Below are 21,701 nucleotides of genomic sequence, written 5' to 3' on the forward strand. Positions count from 1 at the left end.
TCATTAATTAATAGCATTAACTCATGACTCTCTATACTTCCTGTCCAATGCATCTGATCATCTCCTTCACTGGTTCCTGACTGCAGATACTTGTCACAGCATTTAATGCCTTTATAGATAATGTGATCTCCTGGACTAGATTTAATCCCATAGGATAGCAGATAGGAATCTTCCAGATTATTGTTTCCCCTTTATTATAATATTAGAATATTTTGAAGGGGTTGTAATGGTCGACATATCCCCGCATGCTTTGCTTCAGCATTTTGGCCAGAGGAAAACAAAATGTGGGAAAAGTGCTCAAGTTTCAAAACTTAGATCAGGGACTGGTTGCTAGGGTAACCCCCAACAAACAGGCAACGTCATAGGATGGCTGGCATTACGGTAACATGTCCTGAACCACTTTCAGATAAACAGAACAATAACCATGAGGGCACATCATAAACTGTTTGTTCTGACAGAGTATTGATACAAGCACAAACGGCCCCAAAGGTAGCCAGATAATACAAGAATAGACCTGTTCCCGACAAACATTAAAGTTCTTGCGGGAAGTTTTAAGGTCCATTCACTGTAACGTTGACCTACGCTAGAGGCACGGTGGCACAGTGGTTAGCACTGCTGCCTCGCAGCGCCAGGGATCCAGGTTCGATTCCCGGTTTGGGTCACTTTCTGTGCGGAGTCTGCATGATCTCCCCTTATCTGCATGGGTTTCCTCCCACAGTCCGAGAGACATGCTGGTTGGGTGCATTGGCCATGCTAAATTCTCCCTCTGTGTACCCGAACAGGTACTGGAGTGTGGCGACTAGGGGATTTTCACAGTAACTTCATTGCAGTGTTAATGTCAGCCTACTTGTGATACTAATAAAATAAATAAATACGAAAGATAGAATGTCTGATCAGCTTGAATGGAAGAAACAGTTTGTTGCTTGTCATTTAACATTAAAGGATAGCTGTATAAAACAAATACTGTTATTATTAGACAGTGCACATTTGTTCAAAGACCTCTCAGGCCTGAATCATGAGGGAGTCATTGTTGCAGGACTACCAACCCCTTATTGTAATATTAAACAATGGGAATGCCACTAACATCGGCCTTGGGTTATTTTTTCCAAATTTTTAGTTCTCCCAGGAGAATTTAAAGTTTCTGGCGGAAGGAAAGAGAGAGGAAGTGTTTAGTCATGTTCTACTAGTCCTCATGAATGTGCAGCACACTTCCTGTCTTCTCCCGTCTATTTATTACATATATGCAAACTTCTTACCGAGGATGCTTGTGTAACCGAGGAACTGAAGGTAAAATATCTTGAGGTAGGGCAAATCAGAAACAACAGCAGGAAGGAAGACTAAAGAGGACTCCTGTCTCTTTCAACTTCAAAGTTTCTAATCTGGAGTTGAATATATTCAAGAGGTGGCTGGATATAGCACTTGGGATGAAAGGGATCAAAGGTTATGGGGAAAAAGCAGGATTAAGTTATAAATTGGACATTCATAATGCATGGTGGAGCAGGCTCGAAGGGCCAAATGGCCTACTCTTGCATAGAATCCTACAATAGGCCATTTGGCCCAAAAGCTCTGTACCGACCACCGTTCCACCCAGGCCCAATCCCTATCACCCCGTGCATTTACTCTTGCTAATCCCCTTGACGCTGAGGGGCAATTTAGCACGGCCAATCCACCTGGCCCGCACATCTTTGGACTGTGGGCGAAAAACCAGAGCACCCAGAGGAAACCCACACAGACACAGGGAGAATGTGCAGACTCCGCACATACAGTCACCCCAGCCAGGAATTGAACCCAGGTCCCTGATGCTGTGAGGCAGCAGTGCTAACCATTGTGCTACTGTGCATCTAATTTCTAATGTTTAATGCAAAGGGCCCTATTTTACCATTGTGTCACGCCCATCTCTGGGAGCAAAAACGAGGTAAAGTTGGGTGTGAGGCCATTAACACAATCCGCACACGCGCAGATGGCCACTTTACCGAAACCCAGAAATGGTGGTGGTCCAATTTGCACCCGAAAGGGGAGGCATTTCCCCCTAAACTGCCACATTCGCCGATCTGGAATAGCGCCAAAATGAACCTGCTGAATAAAAGTCTGAATCGGGTGCTCCAGCCACTGATGAGCGAGTTCAGAGTTTCTAACGACTCTGACTCAGATTGGTGGAGGGGGTGTGGCTGGGATAGGTGGGTCAGAGCATTCTCTGGGGTGGGTGGGGCGGGGGGGGGGTGTGAGGCTAAATTGTTGTTTGGTTGTGGGGGGGGTGGGGGAAGGAGGAGAAAGAGGAGGAGGCAGGTCAGATGTATCTCTGGTGGGGTGGACGGTGGGGGGGCAGGGACGATCGTTGTCTGGTGCTGGTGCGCATGCACAGTTCAGAGCTCTGATTGTTTTCAGCTGCGCTAAGCCTCGCCCACAGATTGAATGGGACCCGCGATTTTTTTTCAGACTGAGTGCGTGTGGGGACGCCTGAAAGCAGATTTCCAAAATCGGATGTGAATTATGCCCAGATTCAGCACTTAGCATGAAAATGGTAAAAATCAGGCCTAAAGTCTCTTTTAGGCACACAGACTGACTGTGGTCAAATACACACACTCTGCTCTCTACCCAAGTTAATATCTGTGGATTTCTCCACAGAATTCCCCCAAATTGTTGTTACATGACATTTCCACTTCCAGAAACAGGTTTTACAACCCTGTCTCATCGTAATGCTTTCCGTTAGCAGTTTGCATTCTAAAGTCCAGACCGGGTTTTCCGAATGACACTTTCAGACAAAACTTTCACTCCACTTTTAACAGAAAATCCTATCCAGGATGTTATAACAGCCCCTTTAAGATTTATTTATCTTGATTGAAGTGCAAACTGTTCAAAATTGCTATAACTGTTGGTTCCCAGACTCTTATTAAAACAGCATGAAATCTTTAATTTACCTTTGGTTACCTTTGAATCACAGACATTATGGTATATCTTGTTATCTTTTAGCTTAACAGTCTACCTCAGCACTTAATGACATTACCTTCATTGACCAGAAATACAAATTGGACCAGACACAAATACCAGAGCTACACAAACAGGCCAGGGGCTCAGGATCCAGCAGTGAGCAACATATTGCTGCCTCACAGCGTCAGGGACCCAGGTTCGATTCTGGCTTGGGTCATTGCTTGTGCGGAGTCTGCACGTTCTCCCCATGTCTGTGTGGGTTCCCTCTGGGTGCTCCAGTTTCCTCCCACAGTCCGAAACACGTGCCAGTTAGGTGCATTGGCCATGCTAAATTCTCCCTCAGTGTACCTGAACAGGCGCCGGAGAGTAGCAACTAAGGGATTTTCACAGTAACTTCATTGCAGTGTTAATGTAAGCCTACTTGTGACAGTAATAAATAAAACTTGAAACTTAAATGCTGCGGATGCTAGAATCTGAAACGAAAACAGAAGGAGTGAAATGAAAGGTGTGACCTTTGCCCAGGGAAGCTCTCATCTAGACTCAAAGTTGGCTCTATTTTCTCTCTGTCAGACCTGTAGAGATTTTCTAGCATTTTCTATTTTTCTGAGAGCAATTTATAGCTCGACTCCTCAAAACCAATAAGATACCCATCAGCAGATTGTTGGAATACCCTCCACTTGCCTGGATGAGGATAGAATCAATAACGTTATCACTATCCGAGACACATACCACATCAAAGGCTGGTTTACCAAACAATGGCTCCTGGAACGAGTCATCTTAGATTCTTTAAAAATTAGCTTCAGGCCAGAAAACAGCAAGTCCTGGTCAATGATTGTTTTTCAGATTGGAGGATGTTATTATTGGACACTGGCATTCCCCAAGGTTCAGTCCTGGGGCCACAATTATTTTTGTTGCTACTCATAAATGACTTAGGTATTGGAGTACAGATAGTTCTGGCTGCCGCATTATAGAAAGGACGTGAATACACTGGAAGGGGTGCAGAGGAGATTCACCAAGATGTTACCTGGCATGGAACTTTTAAGTTATAAAAGCGAGACTGGATAGGCTTGGGTTGTTCTCTCTGGAGCAGAGAAGACTAAGGGGCGACCTGATGGAGGTGTACAACATTATAAGAGGCGTGGAAGAGTGGAGAGGGACGGCTGTTCCCATTAGTTGAAGGGTGAGTTATAAGGGGACACAAGTTAAAAGTGAGGGGTGGGAGCTTTAGGGAGCATTTGAGGAAAATGTTTTTTACCCAGAGGGCAGTGAGGGTCTGGAATGCAGTGCCTGGGATGGAGGTGGGATGCTTCACATTCTTTATAAAGTACCTGGAGGAGTACTTTGCATGGCATAACACTAAAAGCCAAGGGCCACGTGCACTTAGGTGGGCAGGTCAGGGCCTTTCATGCATCGGTGCAAACTCAATGGGCCGAAGGGCCTCTTCTGCATTGTAGGATTTTGTGATTCTGTGATTTTATCCATTCCAAAACTGCTTATCTTTCTCACTTCAACATTTTTTTTTAAAGCCAATTGTCCATGTTTGGCCTATATCCCTCTATACCCATCCTACCCACGTAACTGTCTAAATGCTTTTTGAAAGACAAAATTGTACCCACCTCTACTACCACCACCTCTGGCAGCTTGTTCCAGACAGTCACCACCCTCTGTGTGAAAAAAATTGCTGCTCTGGACACTTTTGATAGAGTAATCTATTCTATATTTCTCCCCACTGTGTATAACCTTGGACAAAAATATTAGGGATGTTAAACGTGACAAAAAGAAATGTTTAAAGAAAGTTTAAGAGGGGGGTGGGGAAATGGCATAGTGGTACAGTGGTTAGCACTGCTGCCTCACTGCGCTAGGAACCCCGGTTCGATTCCCGGCTTGCGTCACTGTCTGTGTGGAGTTTGTACATTCTCCCCATGTCTGCATGGGTTTCCTCCGGGTGCTCCGGTTTCCTCCCACAGTCTGAAAGACGTGCTGGTTAGGTGCATTGACCTGAACAGGTGCCGGATTGTGGCGACTAGGGAAATTTCACAGTAACTTAATTGCAGTGTTAATTTAAGCCTTACTTGTGACTAATAAATAAACCCTAACTTTTGAATAAAAGTATTGAAAATGGGGTTGGGGGGCTCCTTGGCTGTCAGACATCATCCAGTTAGCTAACGAGACTCTTCACTTTACAGTTGGCACGAGAAGGAAACGCGTCAGGAAGCGAGATTGTAGGCTGATGATTGATTGAAAGCAAAGGCAAGTCACGTGATGAAACCTTTAGGAATACATTTAATCACAGTTAATAATCCTATCTCCTAAAGCTGGATATTCAATGCCACACCTGCCAGTTCTCCACACATCCCTCCTTTCTATCACCATAACAATACTGAGAGGCTGCTAAACCCTACTCTCCGCAACCCATTCCCTGATTTCCTTTGCCTGTACTCTCTGTTACACCTTTCCAAAATCCCACCTTGCTAACCACGCTTCTGGGGCCGGATTCTCCGACCTCGCCCACAACTGGGATTCTCCAGTCCCGCTGCAGTAGGTGGAGATTTGGCTGAGCGCCAAGTTCTGCATTCTCGCTGGCAATAGCGGCAGGGCACAAAGAGCTGGAGAACTCTGGCCCTGATTACCTCTTCAAAGCCTTTCACCCACAGCTTGTTGGTCCAATGTCCATTTCAGCATTTTGTTACTTACACTGGAGCCATCACTAGTATGACTGTAAATCGAGCACTAGGTAATTTTTCAAATGTATTCCTACAATGCATTTTCTAGGAAGCGTATCTGAGACATAGATAAATAAATAACTTTCCCAGAGAAAGCAGCCAATTTCTCATGGCCCGGTCAAAGAAACTAACTGAAGAACATAAGAACTTGAGAGAACGAAGAACAAAAATGTACAGCACAGGAACAGGCCCTCTGACCCTCCAACCCTCCAAGCTCATGCTGATGATGGTGTCCAAACTAAACTTCTACCCTTACTCAGTTTGTATCCTTCTATTCCCTCCCTATTCATATACCCATCCAGATGCCTATTAAATGTTGTTGATGTGTGTGCTTCCACCACCGCCTTTGGCAACACGTTCCAGGCATCCACCACTCTCTGCATGAAAAACCTCCTCTGCACATCTCGCTTAAGCTTTTCCCCTCTCGCCTTGAACCTGTGCCCCCTTGTAATTGACACTTCCACCCTTGGAAGAAGCCTCTGATTATGCACCCTGTCTGTGTGTCTCATAATGTTGTAGATTTCTATCAGATCTCCCCTCGGCCTTTGTCTTTCCAATGAAAATAATCCAAGTTTATTCAACCTCTCCTCATAGTCAACACCCTCGAGACCAGGCTACATCCTGGTGAATCTTCTTCGCGCTCTCTCCAAAGCTTCCACGTCTTTCTGGTAGCGTGCTGACCAGAAATGAATGCAATACTCCAAATCCGGTCCAACCTAATGTTTAATATAGCTGCAACATGAGAGGTTATGACTACCAGCAAAGACTGAAGATATTCCAAGATGGTGCAAAAGTGTGGTGACTTCTTGCAAGCTGTGCCCAGCATACCTTTTAATTCTATCTTTTACTCTCATTCTATGCTTTTAAAACTCTGCTCTAACTCTTTTGAACTTCAATTCATTCTCTTCAGACTTTTGAATGGACCTACCTCATTAAGTTGATCTTTCCCTACACCCCAGCTATGACTGTAACACTACATTCTGCACTCTCTCCTTTTCTTCTCTATGTATGGTATGTTTTGTATGTTTGGCACGCAAGAAACAATACTTTTCACTGTATACCAGTACATGTGACAATAATAAATCAAATCAATTTTTAAAAAAAAAATCAAAATGAACATAGTCTGGGTCTCTTCTCTACAAAGGACAAGGTTGAGGGTGATCTGATTGAGGTCTTTACGGTTATGAATCATGCTTGATTGGCTACTTGTACATCATAAATACATGATAAAATAGCCACCAATAAATTCAAAAGAAAATTCAGAAAACAACTTCATCCAGAAGAATGTTTAGAATGTGGAACTCACTATTACATGGAGTAGTTGATATAAATCCATCACGCAAACCAGCTTCCCATCCACTGATTCTGTTTACACTTCCGCTGTCTCGGCAAAGCAGCCAGCATAATTAAGGACCCCTTGCACTCCAGACATTCTCTCTTGTATCTTTTTCTTGACGGAAGAAGATGGAAAAGTCTGCTGCCATCAGACTTTTGACTGGACCCACCTTGCATTAAGTTGATCTTTCTCTATACCCTAGCTATGACATTCTGCACTCTCTCCTTTCCTTCTCTATGTACAGTATGCTTTGTCTGTATAGCGTGGAAGCAACAATATTTTTCACTGTATGCTAATGCATGTGACAATAATAAATCAAATCAAATTAGAACAACAGGAAGCTAAATAAACATATGAATAGGACAAACGAGGGTTATGCTGAGAAGATGAAATCCGAAGGGATGCAAGGAGGTTTGTGTGGCATGGACCAGTTGGGCTGTGTTGTTAATTCTAGGGAAAGGGTAGGTATATTCAGAAAGATTAAGGTTGCAATCCATTATGTAATGCATCAGATTGTTCAATTGGGCGTTAACCTTTGGTGAAATGTAAAGCATCAAGAATTTGTCAAAGCAATTTTAAATAGTTCCACGAGGCTGTCCAACTGTACATTAGGATATTCGGCCTTCTAAAAAAACATTTTATTTCAGAATCTATTTTGGAAAAAGGACAGATGCACAGTTGCTATTTTAACACCATCTATCAACAGTAAGAATACCAAGCGATTAACTATCAATGAGAGCTTCAAAACAACCTACAGCACGAGGACAGCTCAAACATCTGCCTGAGAGCCTTTGCCCAGTGAGTGGATTGTCTCCACAGTCAAATAGAACCAGTGCTAATTATATCTTGCTGGAGTCGATGAAGGCTATGCTGGATGCGTAGGATAACATTTCGCAGGTTTGTCATCCCAGGGTGGGAAAGTTATAAAATGACTACAAGTTGCTGTGACTCATTGAAGCAGGAGAACATCAATGCTGGAAACAGACTGCTCATAAATCAGAAAAACCTCTCCCACTGTTACGAACTGTGTGAAAACAGCTAGCTGAGGCCATGTCCTGTTACGGATCTGCTACACTGTTCACTCTCAGTAACGAGTATGGAAAATTAATCCTTATGGAAATACTTTCAAGCTATAAAGTTAGGCTGGGTAAACCGGGATTACTGGAACAAAGAAGATGGAGGGGAGATTTTATTGAGGCTGTGAAAGGTTTAGATAAAGTAGACAAAGACAAACCGAATGTGTCAGGATTAAGGTTGTGAATTTACGGTTTTGGACAAGACATGCAGGGCGGGGAAGAAGCAGAAGAAATAACTTCTATTTTCCCCCCAGCACAGCGAATGGTACGACCAGGAACTCTCTACCTGATGGGAGCAGAGGCAAAGAATGATCTTAAAAGGCTATAAACAACATGGACAGAGCAGGGCAATGGAATTGATAAAATTGCTCTACAGAGAGCCGACTTGGATTTGATGGGCCGAATAGCCTCCTTCAAATTGTACGACTGACTATATGAGAACACGTCAATGGGGTCTGATGAACATAAGAATATAAGAAATAGGAGCAGGAGTAGGCCATCTAGCCCTTCAAGCCTGCCCCACCATTCAATAAGATCATTGCTGATCTGAAGTGGATCAGTTCCACTTTCCCGCTTTCTCCCCATAACCCTTAATTCCCTTGTCTGTCAGGAAATCTATCTACCCGTGACTTAAATATATTTAGTGAGGTAGCCTCCACCACTTCAACGGGCAGAGAATTCCAGGGATTCACCACCCTTTGAGTGAAGAAGTTCCTCCTCAACTCCATTCTAAACTACCCCCCCCCCCCCTTTATTTTGAGGCTGTGCCCTCAATGAAGGCTTAGGGAAAGATGGTGGTGTAATGGTAACGCCACTGGTCTAGTAATCCAGAAACTCAAGTACATGCTCCAGGGACGTGGGTTCAAATCCCACCAGAGCAACTGGTGAAACTTGAATTCAGTTAATAAGATATGGAATGTAAAGCTGGTTTCAGGGATGGTTACCTCGAAACTATCAATTGTTGTAAAAGCCCCATCTGGTACACTGATGCATTTTAGCAAAATCTGTCATCCTTTCCTGATCTGGCCTACACCTGACACCAAACCCACAGCAGGATCTGACATTGTAATGGTCAGTTTCTGTGCTGTAAATACTGTGCAATACTCAAAGAAATCTATGCTTCTCCAATTTCTGTCACTTCATCATTGATGGCTCAAGGTACTCATCTCTACCTGAATGTACACTATTGGAACATTTCACTCCATTAAACAAGTGTGACATAAATGCAAGTTGCTTCCCGGTAGAAAAGTAGAGCTTGTTTTGTATTTTTTCCCCTAATAAGAACATAGAACATAAGAAATAGGAGCAGGAGTAGGCGATCTAGCCCCTCGAGCCTGCCCCGCCATTCAATAAGATCATGGCTGATCTGTCGTGTCTCAGTTCCACATCCCCGCCCTCTCCCCATAACCCTTAATCCCCTTGCCTATCAAAAACCTATCAGCCCGCATCTTAAAAATATTTAGAAAACAAGTAGAAAATCAGACCAGACCAAAACTAATGTTGACCTGTGTTCAAGCTGCTGCAGAAAGTAAAGGCCATCTGGAACTTGTAAACTAGCACATGGTTAAGTATTGCTTTATTACTTAATAAATCCTCCTAATTTGTTACACCAAAACTAATGTCCGTCAAACATCTGTCTTGTTAGGACCCAAATAAAGATTAAAGTGACTTACTGAACCTTAAATTATCCTTGATATTTTGCTCTCTCCTCCCCACCCTCCTCAGCCATGTCCGAAAGGCTTTTGGAACATTGTACTCCAAACAGGACTAGAAAACAATATTGCTATCCATCACGCTAATTCCCCAAGACCACAAATCTAACAACTCAAGTCTTTAAAAAGTATCGATGCTGTGACTGAAATTTCTAGCAAAACTCTACGGCTCCACCGTGTTTGATAGCTAAATGTGGATTAACCTATCTCACATTTGCACAAAGTTGCATCTAAAATACATATTCATTTTCTTCCTGACCACAGCGTGCATCCATACTTCCTTATGCTCAGTGAGCACTAACTATTTCGGGATCCAATTTCTTTCAAGAAAATTTTCATTTGTGTATGTATCACAATCTCAGGCAACCCATGCTCTCAACAGCAAAGAAGTACTTTCGAAATGTAGTCATTGTTGTAAAGTAGGAAACACAGCAGACAATTAAAATTTCAAACATCTCAATAGCAACTCAAAACCACCCTTTTCTAATACAGTACAAACATCCCTATTAACATTCATTTCTTAAGATCTTAACACACAATTTAGTTGCCCTTCTTTGTATTTCCTCCAAGGACAAAATCCTGCCTCCATTCAAAGCTGTGTCAATGATCAGCAGAACAGTAGGTAGATTAGCATTCTCATTTAATCTCAGCAATGAGATTTGAAACGCACCTCACATCAACCAGTCCAGTTTCTGAATTATACTTAGTTAAAGCATGCACGCTTGTAGCATAGAAGTGTTCATGATCTGGAAGTATGGCTAGTAGATGGCTACAAAATAGCTAGTGGAACGCTTGGTGCAGACACTGGGAACTGAAATTATCCATTCTGCACTCAACACTCTATGATTTTCAATAAATAACCAAAAGGAAAAATATGGGAAATCTGAAATCTAACATTGTTTATCTCTGCAGATACTGCCTGGTTTGCTAAGTATTTCCAGCAATTTCTGCTTGTACATTAACAAATGATCTATCTGCCTAGGTTTGTAAAGAAGGAGGAATTGATAATCTGAGCACTGAATGCTGCTCCCAATCATTAGAATTTTTAAAATTTCAGTGGCCTGAAAAAAGTATATTTTCAAAAAATTAAAAAGACTGCGAGTTCATAACACTATTTAAACCATCCAAATGGCACAGAAGTAAATTTTGAGCCATACAGAGGCAAGAACGATCTCAGATTAGTCCTGGTTTTTGCTGATCTTGACCATAGGAAGGCACAACAAATGACCTTTTGCCCTCGGTCAGAAACGAAATAATAAGCCAACTTTTCAATTTCATTGATACACACGCGCAATTTGAAAAGCTTGAGTGCAAGTTTTTCCATAAAATAATTATTGTTCAAGCTAAGTTTACCAATTCATTAAAATCAATGTCAGCAAGATAGCTCAAATGCAGTAAAGATGGCAGCAGCGTTCTCAGAGAGTAAGGGGAAGTTGGGTTTGGTTGGGCCAAGCTCTTGTCAACATCGAGCAAGATCAAGAGTTACGGAAAAATCACCATCCATCCTATTAAATGGAATGCCATCAATTTATGTATTTGGAAAATTGCCTTGGTACCATCAACCATTAGACAAAGGAAGAAATAAAACAATGCAAGCCAATATGCTTGTGTGCTTCTCTTAATTCATCAGAGTGGTGGAAACTCTACTTCAATCTGTGTTATTTGGCTCAAACTGCTCTTTCTGCATGCATGTAAAAAAAAAATCAATAATTGCTTCTCTGATCTTTCTCCAAATATCGAATGGACAGTGCAAAAATCATACATAACACAACAATGCTCGAATCAGGCTGTGCTCAGATGATGAGGACCTTTAAAATGCTACAAAAAGAACAATTTCAAGTGTAAAGCTTTTAAAATTCCAAATACAAGACAATGGCAATCAGGCAAGAAAGTATTGCAGGAAGTTTAAACAGACAAGAGATTCCAAGAGGAGGACCCTACTTTAAAGCTGCGTGACTTGTAAAGAGGTTAAGCAAACTGACCTGGCAAAGTGGAATACTGTTCTTTAACTTTGCTTAACCTCTCAGACATTGATTTTATATCAAAATAAAATCAGCAACTTACACTGAGGATTCACATTTAAGGTAGAGTGAACACAGCAAATTTCCAAGAAGGCACATCAAAGATGGCAGGAGGAGCACAACACTAACAAAATTAGTGGCATATTGGGCAGGATGCCATCTGGAGACCACAGCCAAGTCCAATCCCCTCACCAAATTGTACATCCACTTCTGAAAGGGCTAAGTGGATAAGAACTAGATACTGGGAAACCCTGTCTGTTTTCTGTACTATCTAGCCCAGGAGTGCTGAACATCTTTAATGTCACCCTTATCAGCTCAGTTTGTAACCAGGAATCCTCTCATCCGTATGACTCAATTACACTAACATTATTTTTTTTGCTTTACGTGAACCAACATAACTCCAAGCACACTGCCCCCTTTAAAGAGGCCAAGCACATTGCCCAATCCTGCTCATAAGTGTAACATTTTAACTTGAGATTTCAATACATTGGTGCTCTTTGGAACCAATCTTGTAATTGGTCGCTTAAATTTCTAATAAATCTTAACAGGAAGCTAACATGTTCTAAATATACACATTTTCAAGATAGCTAATCTACAACTACCTAGTTAATTTCTGCATTGTGAATCCAGCATGTTTAGACACAACACAGTGCACCAGTGCCTCAGTCTCAACAATCCACAATTAACTTTAAAAGCCCACCTGCGAGTTCAAGATGCAAAGCAGAGAAATGGAATGAATTAATAAAAAAAATTACAAATCCCAATATGTTGGACAATGTTAAATTGTTGAAGAGACAAGGATCTGCATTGATATAACAGTGTGAATGAGAGCTGTACAAGCTGAGTCACACAGTGAATGTTCTGCCAACGGTTTGAAAAAGGCTGCTTGGCTGACAGTCATGCATCATCCAATTTGGTGAGAGTCTGTTTGTGTTCCAATTACTGTAAGAAGGCAGTGCATCACAAGGATGGATGTGTTGGCGACTGATGGCTCCAATGCGGGGACAGGTCACATGACGAAACCCCCAGGAACACATTGCCAACTATTATTGTCAACGCCACAGACAGAAGCTCATGGCTGACAGCAGGTCTGATACCTGGCATCCCAGTCTCTCCGCAGTGTCCTCAATCCCGCATGAGGCCCCTCATTAATCCATGCAACAAGCCAAATGCACTGTTTAGCAGCCACTCTACAGATGGGATTTTTACGGCCTTGTTCATCCCAAAACTGTAAAATCCCGCCTGAGCTCAACGGACCTTCCCAGAGTATGCCCTTCACCCACTCCAATTCCCGTGGTAGAATTCTGGACTCTGTGTCTGAAAGATGACCCAAGTCATCTTCAGGTCAGGTGTTTCTCTGGCACTGATCACTGGAAAGAGGCTTCATTGCAAAGAACATTCAGACCACACAGTACCAGGCAATGATGATCTCCAACTAAAAAGAATCTAATCATCTCCCTTTGACATTCAATTACTGAATCCCCCACAATCAACATTTATCATCATCCTGGGAGGGTTAACATTGACAAGTGATGGAATTGGACCAGCCATGTATATACTGTGGCTATAAGAGCAGTAGGAATTCTAACTTATCTCCTGATTCCCTCAAGTGTTTTCACCACCAACAAGGCACAAGTCAGGAGTGTGTTGGAATATTCGTCACTTGCCTGGATGAGTGCTCTCCATCAGCATGCAAGAAACCCAGGACTAAGCCCTATAAGACTCCCCCTTGGGTGTCTTTTCATTTCTTTATTCGAGTGATGGGGTGTTGTTGGCTAGGCCAGTATTTATTGCCCATCTCTAATTGTCGTCGAGATGGTGGTGGTGAGCTGCCTTCTTGAACTGCTACGAGACATGTGGTGTAGATACAGTGCTGTTAGGAAGGGGATTCCAGGATTTTAGCCCAGCAAGAGTGAAGAAACAGGATGGTGTTTGACTGGGGAGGGAGGGGGGGACTTGCAGATTGTAGCTTTCCCATGCTATCCTTGTTCTTAAGCATAGAACATGGAACACGGACAGACCCTTTGGCGCACAATGTCATGCTGAACATGAAGCCAAGCCTTACTAATCCCGTCTGCCTGCACTTGGTCCATATCCTTCTATTCCTTTTCTATCTCAGGAGGTCCAATGGCCTGAGGGAAAACTGCAGTTCATGCTGCCAGCTGCCTTGCCGCTTGGGATAAAAGTCAGCTACTTGAATAGGAAAGCCAATGGAGCTGGCAAAAACAGATGGCAAGAGAGAAAGAAGGTGCCATGAATTTATTCATGTTATAAGAACATAAGAAATAGGAGCAGGAGTAGGCCATCTAGCCCCTCGAGCCTGCCCCGCCATTCAATAAGATCATGGCTGATCTGTTGTGGCTCAGTTCCACTTTCCCGCCCTCTCCCCATAACCCTTAATCCCCTTGCCTATCAAAAACCTATCAACCCGCGTCTTAAAAATATTGAGCGAGGCAGCCTCCACCACTTCAACGGGCAGAGAATTCCAGAGATTCACCACCCTTTGAGTGAAGAAGTTCCTCCTCAACTCCGTTCTAAACCGCCCCCCCTTTATCTTGAGGTTGTGCCCTCTAGTCCTACTGTCCTTTCTGAGCAGGAAGAGCCTCTCCACCTCTATCCTATCCATCCCATTCAACATCTTATACGTCTCAATGAGATCTCCCCTCATTCTTCTAAACTCTAACGAGTATAAACCTAGTTTAACATAGAACATAGAACACTACAGCACAAACAGGCCCTTCGGCCCACGAGTTGTGCCGATCACATCATCACCTACCAACCTACAGACCTATCGATAACCCTCAATCTCATTAAACCCCATATACTCATCCAGAAGTCTTTTAAAAGACCCCAGCGAGTTCGCCTCCACCACCACTGACGGCAGCCGATTCCATTCACTCACCACCCTCTGAGTGAAAAACTTACCCCTAACATCACTTCTGAACCTCCCTCCCCGCACCTTAAATCTGTGTCCTCTCGTAGCAACCATTTCAACCTGGGGAAATAGCCTCTGAGAGTCCACCCTATCTATTCCTCTCAACATTTTGTAAACTTCTATCAGGTCGCCTCTCAACCTTCGTCTCTCCAGGGAAAAGAGTCCCAGCTCCCTCAACCTAACTTCATAAGGCATGCCTCCCAGTCCAGGCAACATCCTTGTAAATCTCCTCTGTACCCTCTCAATAGCTTCTACATCTTTCCTATAGTGAGGCGACCAGAACTGCGCACAATACTCTAAATGAGGCCTGACAAGGGTCTTATAAAGTTGCAGCATTACCTCCCGACTCCTAAACTCAATCCCTCGATTAATGAAGGCCAGTACACCATACGCCTTCTTGACCACCTCCTCCACCTGCGAGGCCGAACTTAGTTTATTTAGCCTCTCCTCATAGTTCAACCCCCTCAACTCCAGAATCAGCCTAGTAAACCTCCTCTGCACTCCCTCCAAGGCCAAAATATCCTTGTGTAAGTGCGGCGACCAAAACTGCACACAGTCCTCCAGCTGCGGCCTCACCAGTGCCCTATACAGCTGCAGCAAGACCTCCCTACTTTTATATTCAATCCCCCTCGCGATGAAGGCCAGCATCCCATTTGCCTTCCTGACCACCTGCTGCACCTGCAGGCTGGGTTTTTGCAACTCATGCACAAGGACCCCCAGGTCTCTGCACCGTCGCCTGCTGCATTAAAGGGAAGTCGTGTCTGACAAATTTACTGAAGTTCTATGAGGATGTGTCTAGGGCGGTGGATAGAGGAGAGCCGGTGGATGTGGTCTTTCTAGATTTTCAGAAAGCGTTTGACAAAGTGCCTCACAAGAGGTTATTGCAGAAGGTCGAGGGACATGGAGTTGGGGGTAGGGTGTTAGCGTGGATAGAGGATTGGTTGTCAAATAGGAGGCAGAGAGTGGGGGTCAACGGGTGCTATTTAGATTGGCGGATGGTGACTAGTGGAGTGCCCCAGGGGTCGGTGCTGGGGCCTCAGCTTTTTACCATTTATATAGATGATCTGGAGGAGGGAACCGAGTGTAGAGTGTCGAAATTTGCTGATGACACCAAGATTGGGGGAACGGCAAATTGTGCGGAGGGTGTGGAGAGTCTGCAGAAGGATCTAGATAGGCTGGGCGAATGGGCCAGGAAATGGCAAATGGAATTTAATGTTGGCAAGTGTGAGGTGGTCCACTTTGGTAGGAAAAATGGTAGGAAGGACTATTACTTACGAGGCGAAAAACTGCAGCAGGCGACGGTGCAGAGGGACCTCGGGGTCCTTGTGCATGAGTCGCAAAAACCCAGCTTGCAGGTGCAGCAGGTGGTCAGGAAGGCGAATGGGATGCTGGCCTTCATAGCGAAGGGGATTGAATATAAAAGTAGGGAGGTCTTGCTGCAGCTGTATAGGGCATTGGTGAGGCCGCAACTGGAGTACTGTGTGCATTTTTGGGCGCCGCACCTGCGCAAAGATATTTTGGCCTTGGAGGGAGTGCAGAGGAGGTTTACTAGGCTGATACCGGAGTTGAGGGGGTTGAGCTATGAGGAGAGGCTGAATAAACTGGGCTTGTACTCGTTAGAGTTTAGAAGAATGAGAGGAGATCTCATTGAGACGTATAAGATGATGAATGGGATGGATAGGATAGAGGTGGAAAGACTCTTCCCGCTCAAAAAAGACAATAGGACTAGGGGGCACAGCCTCAAGATAAAAGGGGGGCGGTTTAGAACGGAGTTGAGGAGGAAGTTCTTCACTCAAAGGGTGGTGAATCTCTGGAATTCTCTGCCCATTGAAGTGGTGGAGGCTGCCTCGCTAAATATTTTTAAGACGCGGGTTGATGGGTTTTTGATAGGAGAGGGGATTAAGGGTTATGGGGAGAGGACGGGAAAGTGGAACTGAGCAGCGACAGATCAGCCATGATCTTATTGAATGGCGGGGCAGGCTCGAAGGGCTGGATGGCCTACTCCTGCTCCTATTTCTTATGTTCTTATGTTCTGCAGTTTTATCACATGAATATTAATTGGGTCCAACCACTCAAAGCAGACCTGCTCTGGAAATCACTGACACAGATCACAGGCACTTCAAAGTGAAGAATGGAGCTGGATTTGTATATTTTTAGTCTATTATCCACTGCAAAATTATTTGATCATCACAGGCTTTAGCTTCTCGGCCTTCTGGCTAAGACCAACCATAGAATCAAGCACAGGATCAGATGGAATGCCCGTTCTTGTCAGCTTGGATCTAATATTAGCTATTGTGTGAACTATGAATTGATTTGAGTTTTGAATTGATTTTTGGTGCAAACAAGAAGATAGAATATAGCACAGTACAGCACACGAACAGGCCCTTTGACCAACGATGTTGAGCAAAACATGATGCCAAATTAAACTAATCCCTTCTACCTACCCTTGGTCTGTATCCCTCTATTCCATGCATATTCTAAAAGATAAAGTATTCTAAATTTATCTAAAAACCCCTTAAACGTCCCCATCATATCTGCATCCACAACCCCCCTGGCAGCCCGTTCCAGACACCCACCACCCTATAAAAAAAACTTGCCCCTCACATCTCCTTTGAACATTCCTCCTCTTACCTTAAGTGCATGCCCCCCCAGTATTAGACATTTCAACTCTGGGAAGAATATTCTAACAATCAACCCCTATGCATGCCTCTCATAATTTTACAAGTTTACCCTCATCCAATCCCATCCTTCAAGGTGGTAGATAGTCACAGAATTGGATGGTGCTGTCTAAGGAGTCTTGGTGAGTTGCTGCAGTGCATCTTGTAGATGGTACACACAACGGCTACTGAGAGACATTGGTGGAATCCATGAATGTTGAAAGTGGTGGAAGGGATCCCAATCATCGGGCTGCTTTGTCCTGGATGGTGTTGAGCTTCTTGAGTGCTATTGGAGCTGCACTCATTCAGGCAAGTGGAGAGTATTCCACCACACTCCACCTTATACTTTGTAGGTTCTAAACATACCAGAAGCAAGTTATCCACCAGAGAATTCATAGCCTCTGAGCTTTTTAGGCTTGATTCCTTATTTATAATACTGTACAGTTGTGATTGTTGCATTAATAACAACATCTGTGACCCAATCACTCCAGTGTCAATAAGAACTGGGTGGCACTGTGGCTAGCACTGTTCCCTCACAGCACCAGGGACCTGGGTTCAATTCCAGCCTTGGATCACTGTCTGGAGTTTGCACGTTCACCCCATGTCTGCGTGGGTTTCCTCCTGGTGCTCCAGTTTCCTCCCACACTCCAAAGATTGTGGGTTAAATTGATTGGCCATGCTAAATTGTCAGGGGATTAGCAGGGTAAATATTTGGGGTTGTGGGTGTGGGGCCTGGGTGGGATTGTGGTCGGTGCAGATTTGATAGGCCAAATGACCTCCTTCTGCACTACAGGGATTCTATGACTCTGAGAATAAACCCTTTATTAAATATAATTTATTTTTCTGACTCTCTAGATTTTAAAGGACAGTCACCCTGAGGAATGGGGGAGGATCATTTTATGAGTCAACACTGTCCCTTGGTTGAAAAATCATGGGTGCTGTGTCCCCAAATTCTGATTGGCACAGTGGATTGCTGACACCATAGAAACCCTACAATTCAGGAGGAGGCCATTCAGCCCAGCACTGTGGCTGACTCTCAACTGCCCTTGGCAATTAGTGATGGGCAAGAAATGTTGGCCAGCCAGCGACACCAATATCCCATGAATGAATATTTTTTCTAAAACAAGATTGGGGGAAAGGCAAATTGTGCGGAGGGTGTGGAGAGTCTGCAGAAGGATCTAGATAGGCTGGGCGAATGGGCCAGGAAATGGCAAATGGAATTTAATGTTGGCAAGTGTGAGGTGGTCCACTTTGGTAGGAAGAATGGTCGGAAGGACTATTACTTACGGGGCGAAAAACTGCAGCAGGCGACGGTGCAGAGGGACCTCGGGGTCCTTGTGCATGAGTCGCAAAAACCCAGCTTGCAGGTGCAGCAGGTGGTCAGGAAGGCAAATGGGATGCTGGCCTTCATAGCGAGGGGGATTGAATATAAAAGTAGGGAGGTCTTGCTGCAGCTGTATAGGGCATTGGTGAGGCTGCAGCTGGAGTACTGTGTGCAGTTTTGGGCGCCGCACCTGCGCAAGGATATTTTGGCCCTGGAGGGAGTGCAGAGGAGGTTTACTAGGCTGATACCGGAGTTGAGGGGATTGAGCTATGAGGAGAGGCTGAATAAACTAGGCTTGTACTCGTTAGAGTTTAGAAGAATGAGGGGAGATCTCATTGAGACGTATAAGATGATGAATGGGATGGATAGGATAGAGGTGGAGAGACTCTTCCCGCTCAAAAAAGACAGTAGGACTAGGGGGCACAGCCTCAAGATAAAGGGGAGGCGGTTTAGAACGGAGTTGAGGAGGAACTTCTTCACTCAAAGGGTGGTGAATCTCTGGAATTCTCTGCCCGTTGAAGTGGTGGAGGCTGCCTCGCTAAATATTTTTAAGAAGCGGGTTGATGGGTTCTTGATAAGAGAGGGGATTAAGGGTTATGGGGAGAGGGCGGGAAAGTGGAGCTGAGCCACAACAGATCGGCCATGATCTTGTTGGGTGGCGGGGCAGGCTCGAGGGGCTAGATGGCGTACTCCTGCTCCTATTTCTTATGTTATGTTCTTAATCCCCTGAAACTGAAGGGCAATTTAGCATGGCCAATCCACCTAACCCGCACATCTTTGGACTTTGGGAGGAAAGTGGAGCACCCGGAGGGAACCCACACAGACACGGGGGGGGAACGTGCAAACTCCACATAGACACCGGCCAAATCTGCGAACTCTATATCAATAGTCACCCGAGCCGGGGATTGAACTGGGACCCTGGTGCTGTAAAGCAGCAGTGCTCACCACTGAGCTGCCCCGTATGAGTAAAATAGCCTCCATGGTCTAAGCATCTGCATTTTATGAATTGTTGTCATGTGGTGAGATTTTGTTGGGTTCAGACCGTCCAATCTGGCCAACTGGGGAGCAAAAAAACAAAATAATTTGCTCCCAGCACCCATGTGTCCTTACACAGGAGATGAATCACTTTCCCACAGAGACAGACCCATTCCTAATGAGTGAGCAGTACTGAAGAGTTAAATGAAATTTGCCCCACAAGTGAAAAAGCTGGTAGATTTTTTTTAAAAACACAACTGATAATTCTGTGCAGGATAGCACGACAATAGGGAAGACATCACATGCTCCAGAACAGAGAACCAACCTTAAATATCCCATTCCTTTAAAAGGATTTATTTGAAGCTGCTGTAACCCAGGTTATGTGGAATCTTCCCTCTTGCTCTTGTTGAATTGTACATGTCCTGCTCTCTCCCTACCCCACCATCAATGTAGGTGGTTGCCACCAATGGGCACAAGAGATTTCATGATGATGCCAAAGCGAGATGACTTCTTGCGAGCTGTCCCCAACATCCCCTCTAATTCTACTGTTTTAAAGTTGTACGCTATCACTGCAATTTTCCTGCTCTGCCTGCCACTGGAATCGTTGCGAGCAGGGGGTTGGGGTCCAACCGTGCAAAGATCTGTTGACCTCGGGTGGGATTTTCCAGGTTGGGGGCGAGCGCTGATGGAAAATCCCACCGTGATAGTAACACCGTGGGCCGAATTCTCCGGTCGCGCTGGTCTAAAAGCTGGAAATTCCCGCCTAACTCTCAACGGGCCTTCACCTTGTCCGCAACCCGCCCGCTACAAATCGCAGTGGCGGGCGGGGTGGGAGAATTCTGGCCTACGTTCTGCACCCTCTTTCCTCCTCCTCTGTGTACAGTGCACAAGAAACAATACTTTTCACTGTATCCCAATACACGCGACAATAATAAATCAAATCTCAAAATCAGAGAATCTGAATTGCCCTATCCAGATTGGGAGTGGGCATCTGGACATGGTGGCTGTGTGTGCATCTCTTAAACAGGGAGGCAGGCAAAAAAAAAGGATTGAGAACAGCCGGAGAGAGGGAATGCGCTTCTCCTCCGCCATTTGGAGGAAAGATCGCAATATCCATTCCCCAACCCAGGGAGGACACGAATGAGAACAAAACGTGGAGATTTCGCCGCAGTTTCTGACCCTAGAATATCAGTGACCGTCTCCTCAAAAGTGCCTCCAACAAAGACATTACTCATGGTGACCACTTAAGGGGTGATCCTGTCTCCCGAGAGAGCCTTTCACAGTAAGGGATTGAGGGGACACCCACCCCACCCCACACCCCCCACCCCTCTGGCTGGTCAGGTGAAATTGACACTGGCTGGTGTCAGTTTCAGTGGGAGCCTGAAGCTGTCACTCAGCCTTGAGTGATGCGCACCAGCTGATTTACCCTGAAACCAGCCAGCCGAGGCAGGCGCTCTCATTTCACCCCCTCCTTCTCCAACACCGTTAGTGGGACTGCTCCCCATTTCCTCCAGCATCCCCTCTGGGAAAGAAATGAGCTTCCCCCCCCCCGCCTCCTGCCTCCGCAACGCTCACCATCCCCAGTGCTCTTGCCCCGAATGCTAACCTGTACAATAACCAACATCTGTATGTATGTGTGTGTGTGTGTGTGTGTGTGTACACATGAATGAATAAATAAAACACACTTACCTCCTGTGTCCTCCCCAGTGGAGGACATTTCAATGAGAGTTTCCTGGTTTTTGCCATTGAATTGGTTCATCCTCTCTCTCCCCCATGCACACCACTGCTGACTCTCAATCCTCTCCCTCTCTCAGCCTGTTTTACATTCAGCTATCTCGACGTCTGCCTTAAAGGGATGGTCCCGTTCGCCTTTTCAATCGGCAGAAAGGAATGTCCCCACCTACCGTCTTACAGATTCCGAGTGATTCGTCTGATTTTCACAGCAACTTCATTGCAGTGTTAATGGGAGCTTATCTGTGACACCAATAAATAAACTTTAAAACTTTAAGCTTTG

The 21,701-nt window shown here is 44.7% G+C and overlaps 1 protein-coding gene across 6 annotated transcripts in view; it reads right to left on the bottom strand.

Annotated features, from left to right (window-relative positions):
* The window catches only part of ano5a (anoctamin 5a), a 163,032-nt gene extending 141,548 nt beyond the window's left edge, over positions 1-21,484 (bottom strand). For all 6 annotated transcript variants that reach the window (XM_080189907.1, XM_080189903.1, XM_080189906.1 and 3 more), the window contains exon 1: positions 21,377-21,484. In XM_080189907.1, coding sequence (XP_080046033.1) covers positions 21,377-21,446 — 70 coding nt within the window. In that variant the 5' untranslated portion in view covers positions 21,447-21,484. The remainder of the gene's footprint in view (positions 1-21,376) is intronic.
* Positions 21,485-21,701: the final 217 nt, after the last annotated feature.

This window comes from Carcharhinus amblyrhynchos, chromosome 6, assembly GCF_965287045.1.
Source record: "Carcharhinus amblyrhynchos chromosome 6, sCarAmb.v2.hapA, whole genome shotgun sequence".
Classification (NCBI taxonomy): domain Eukaryota; kingdom Metazoa; phylum Chordata; class Chondrichthyes; order Carcharhiniformes; family Carcharhinidae; genus Carcharhinus; species Carcharhinus amblyrhynchos.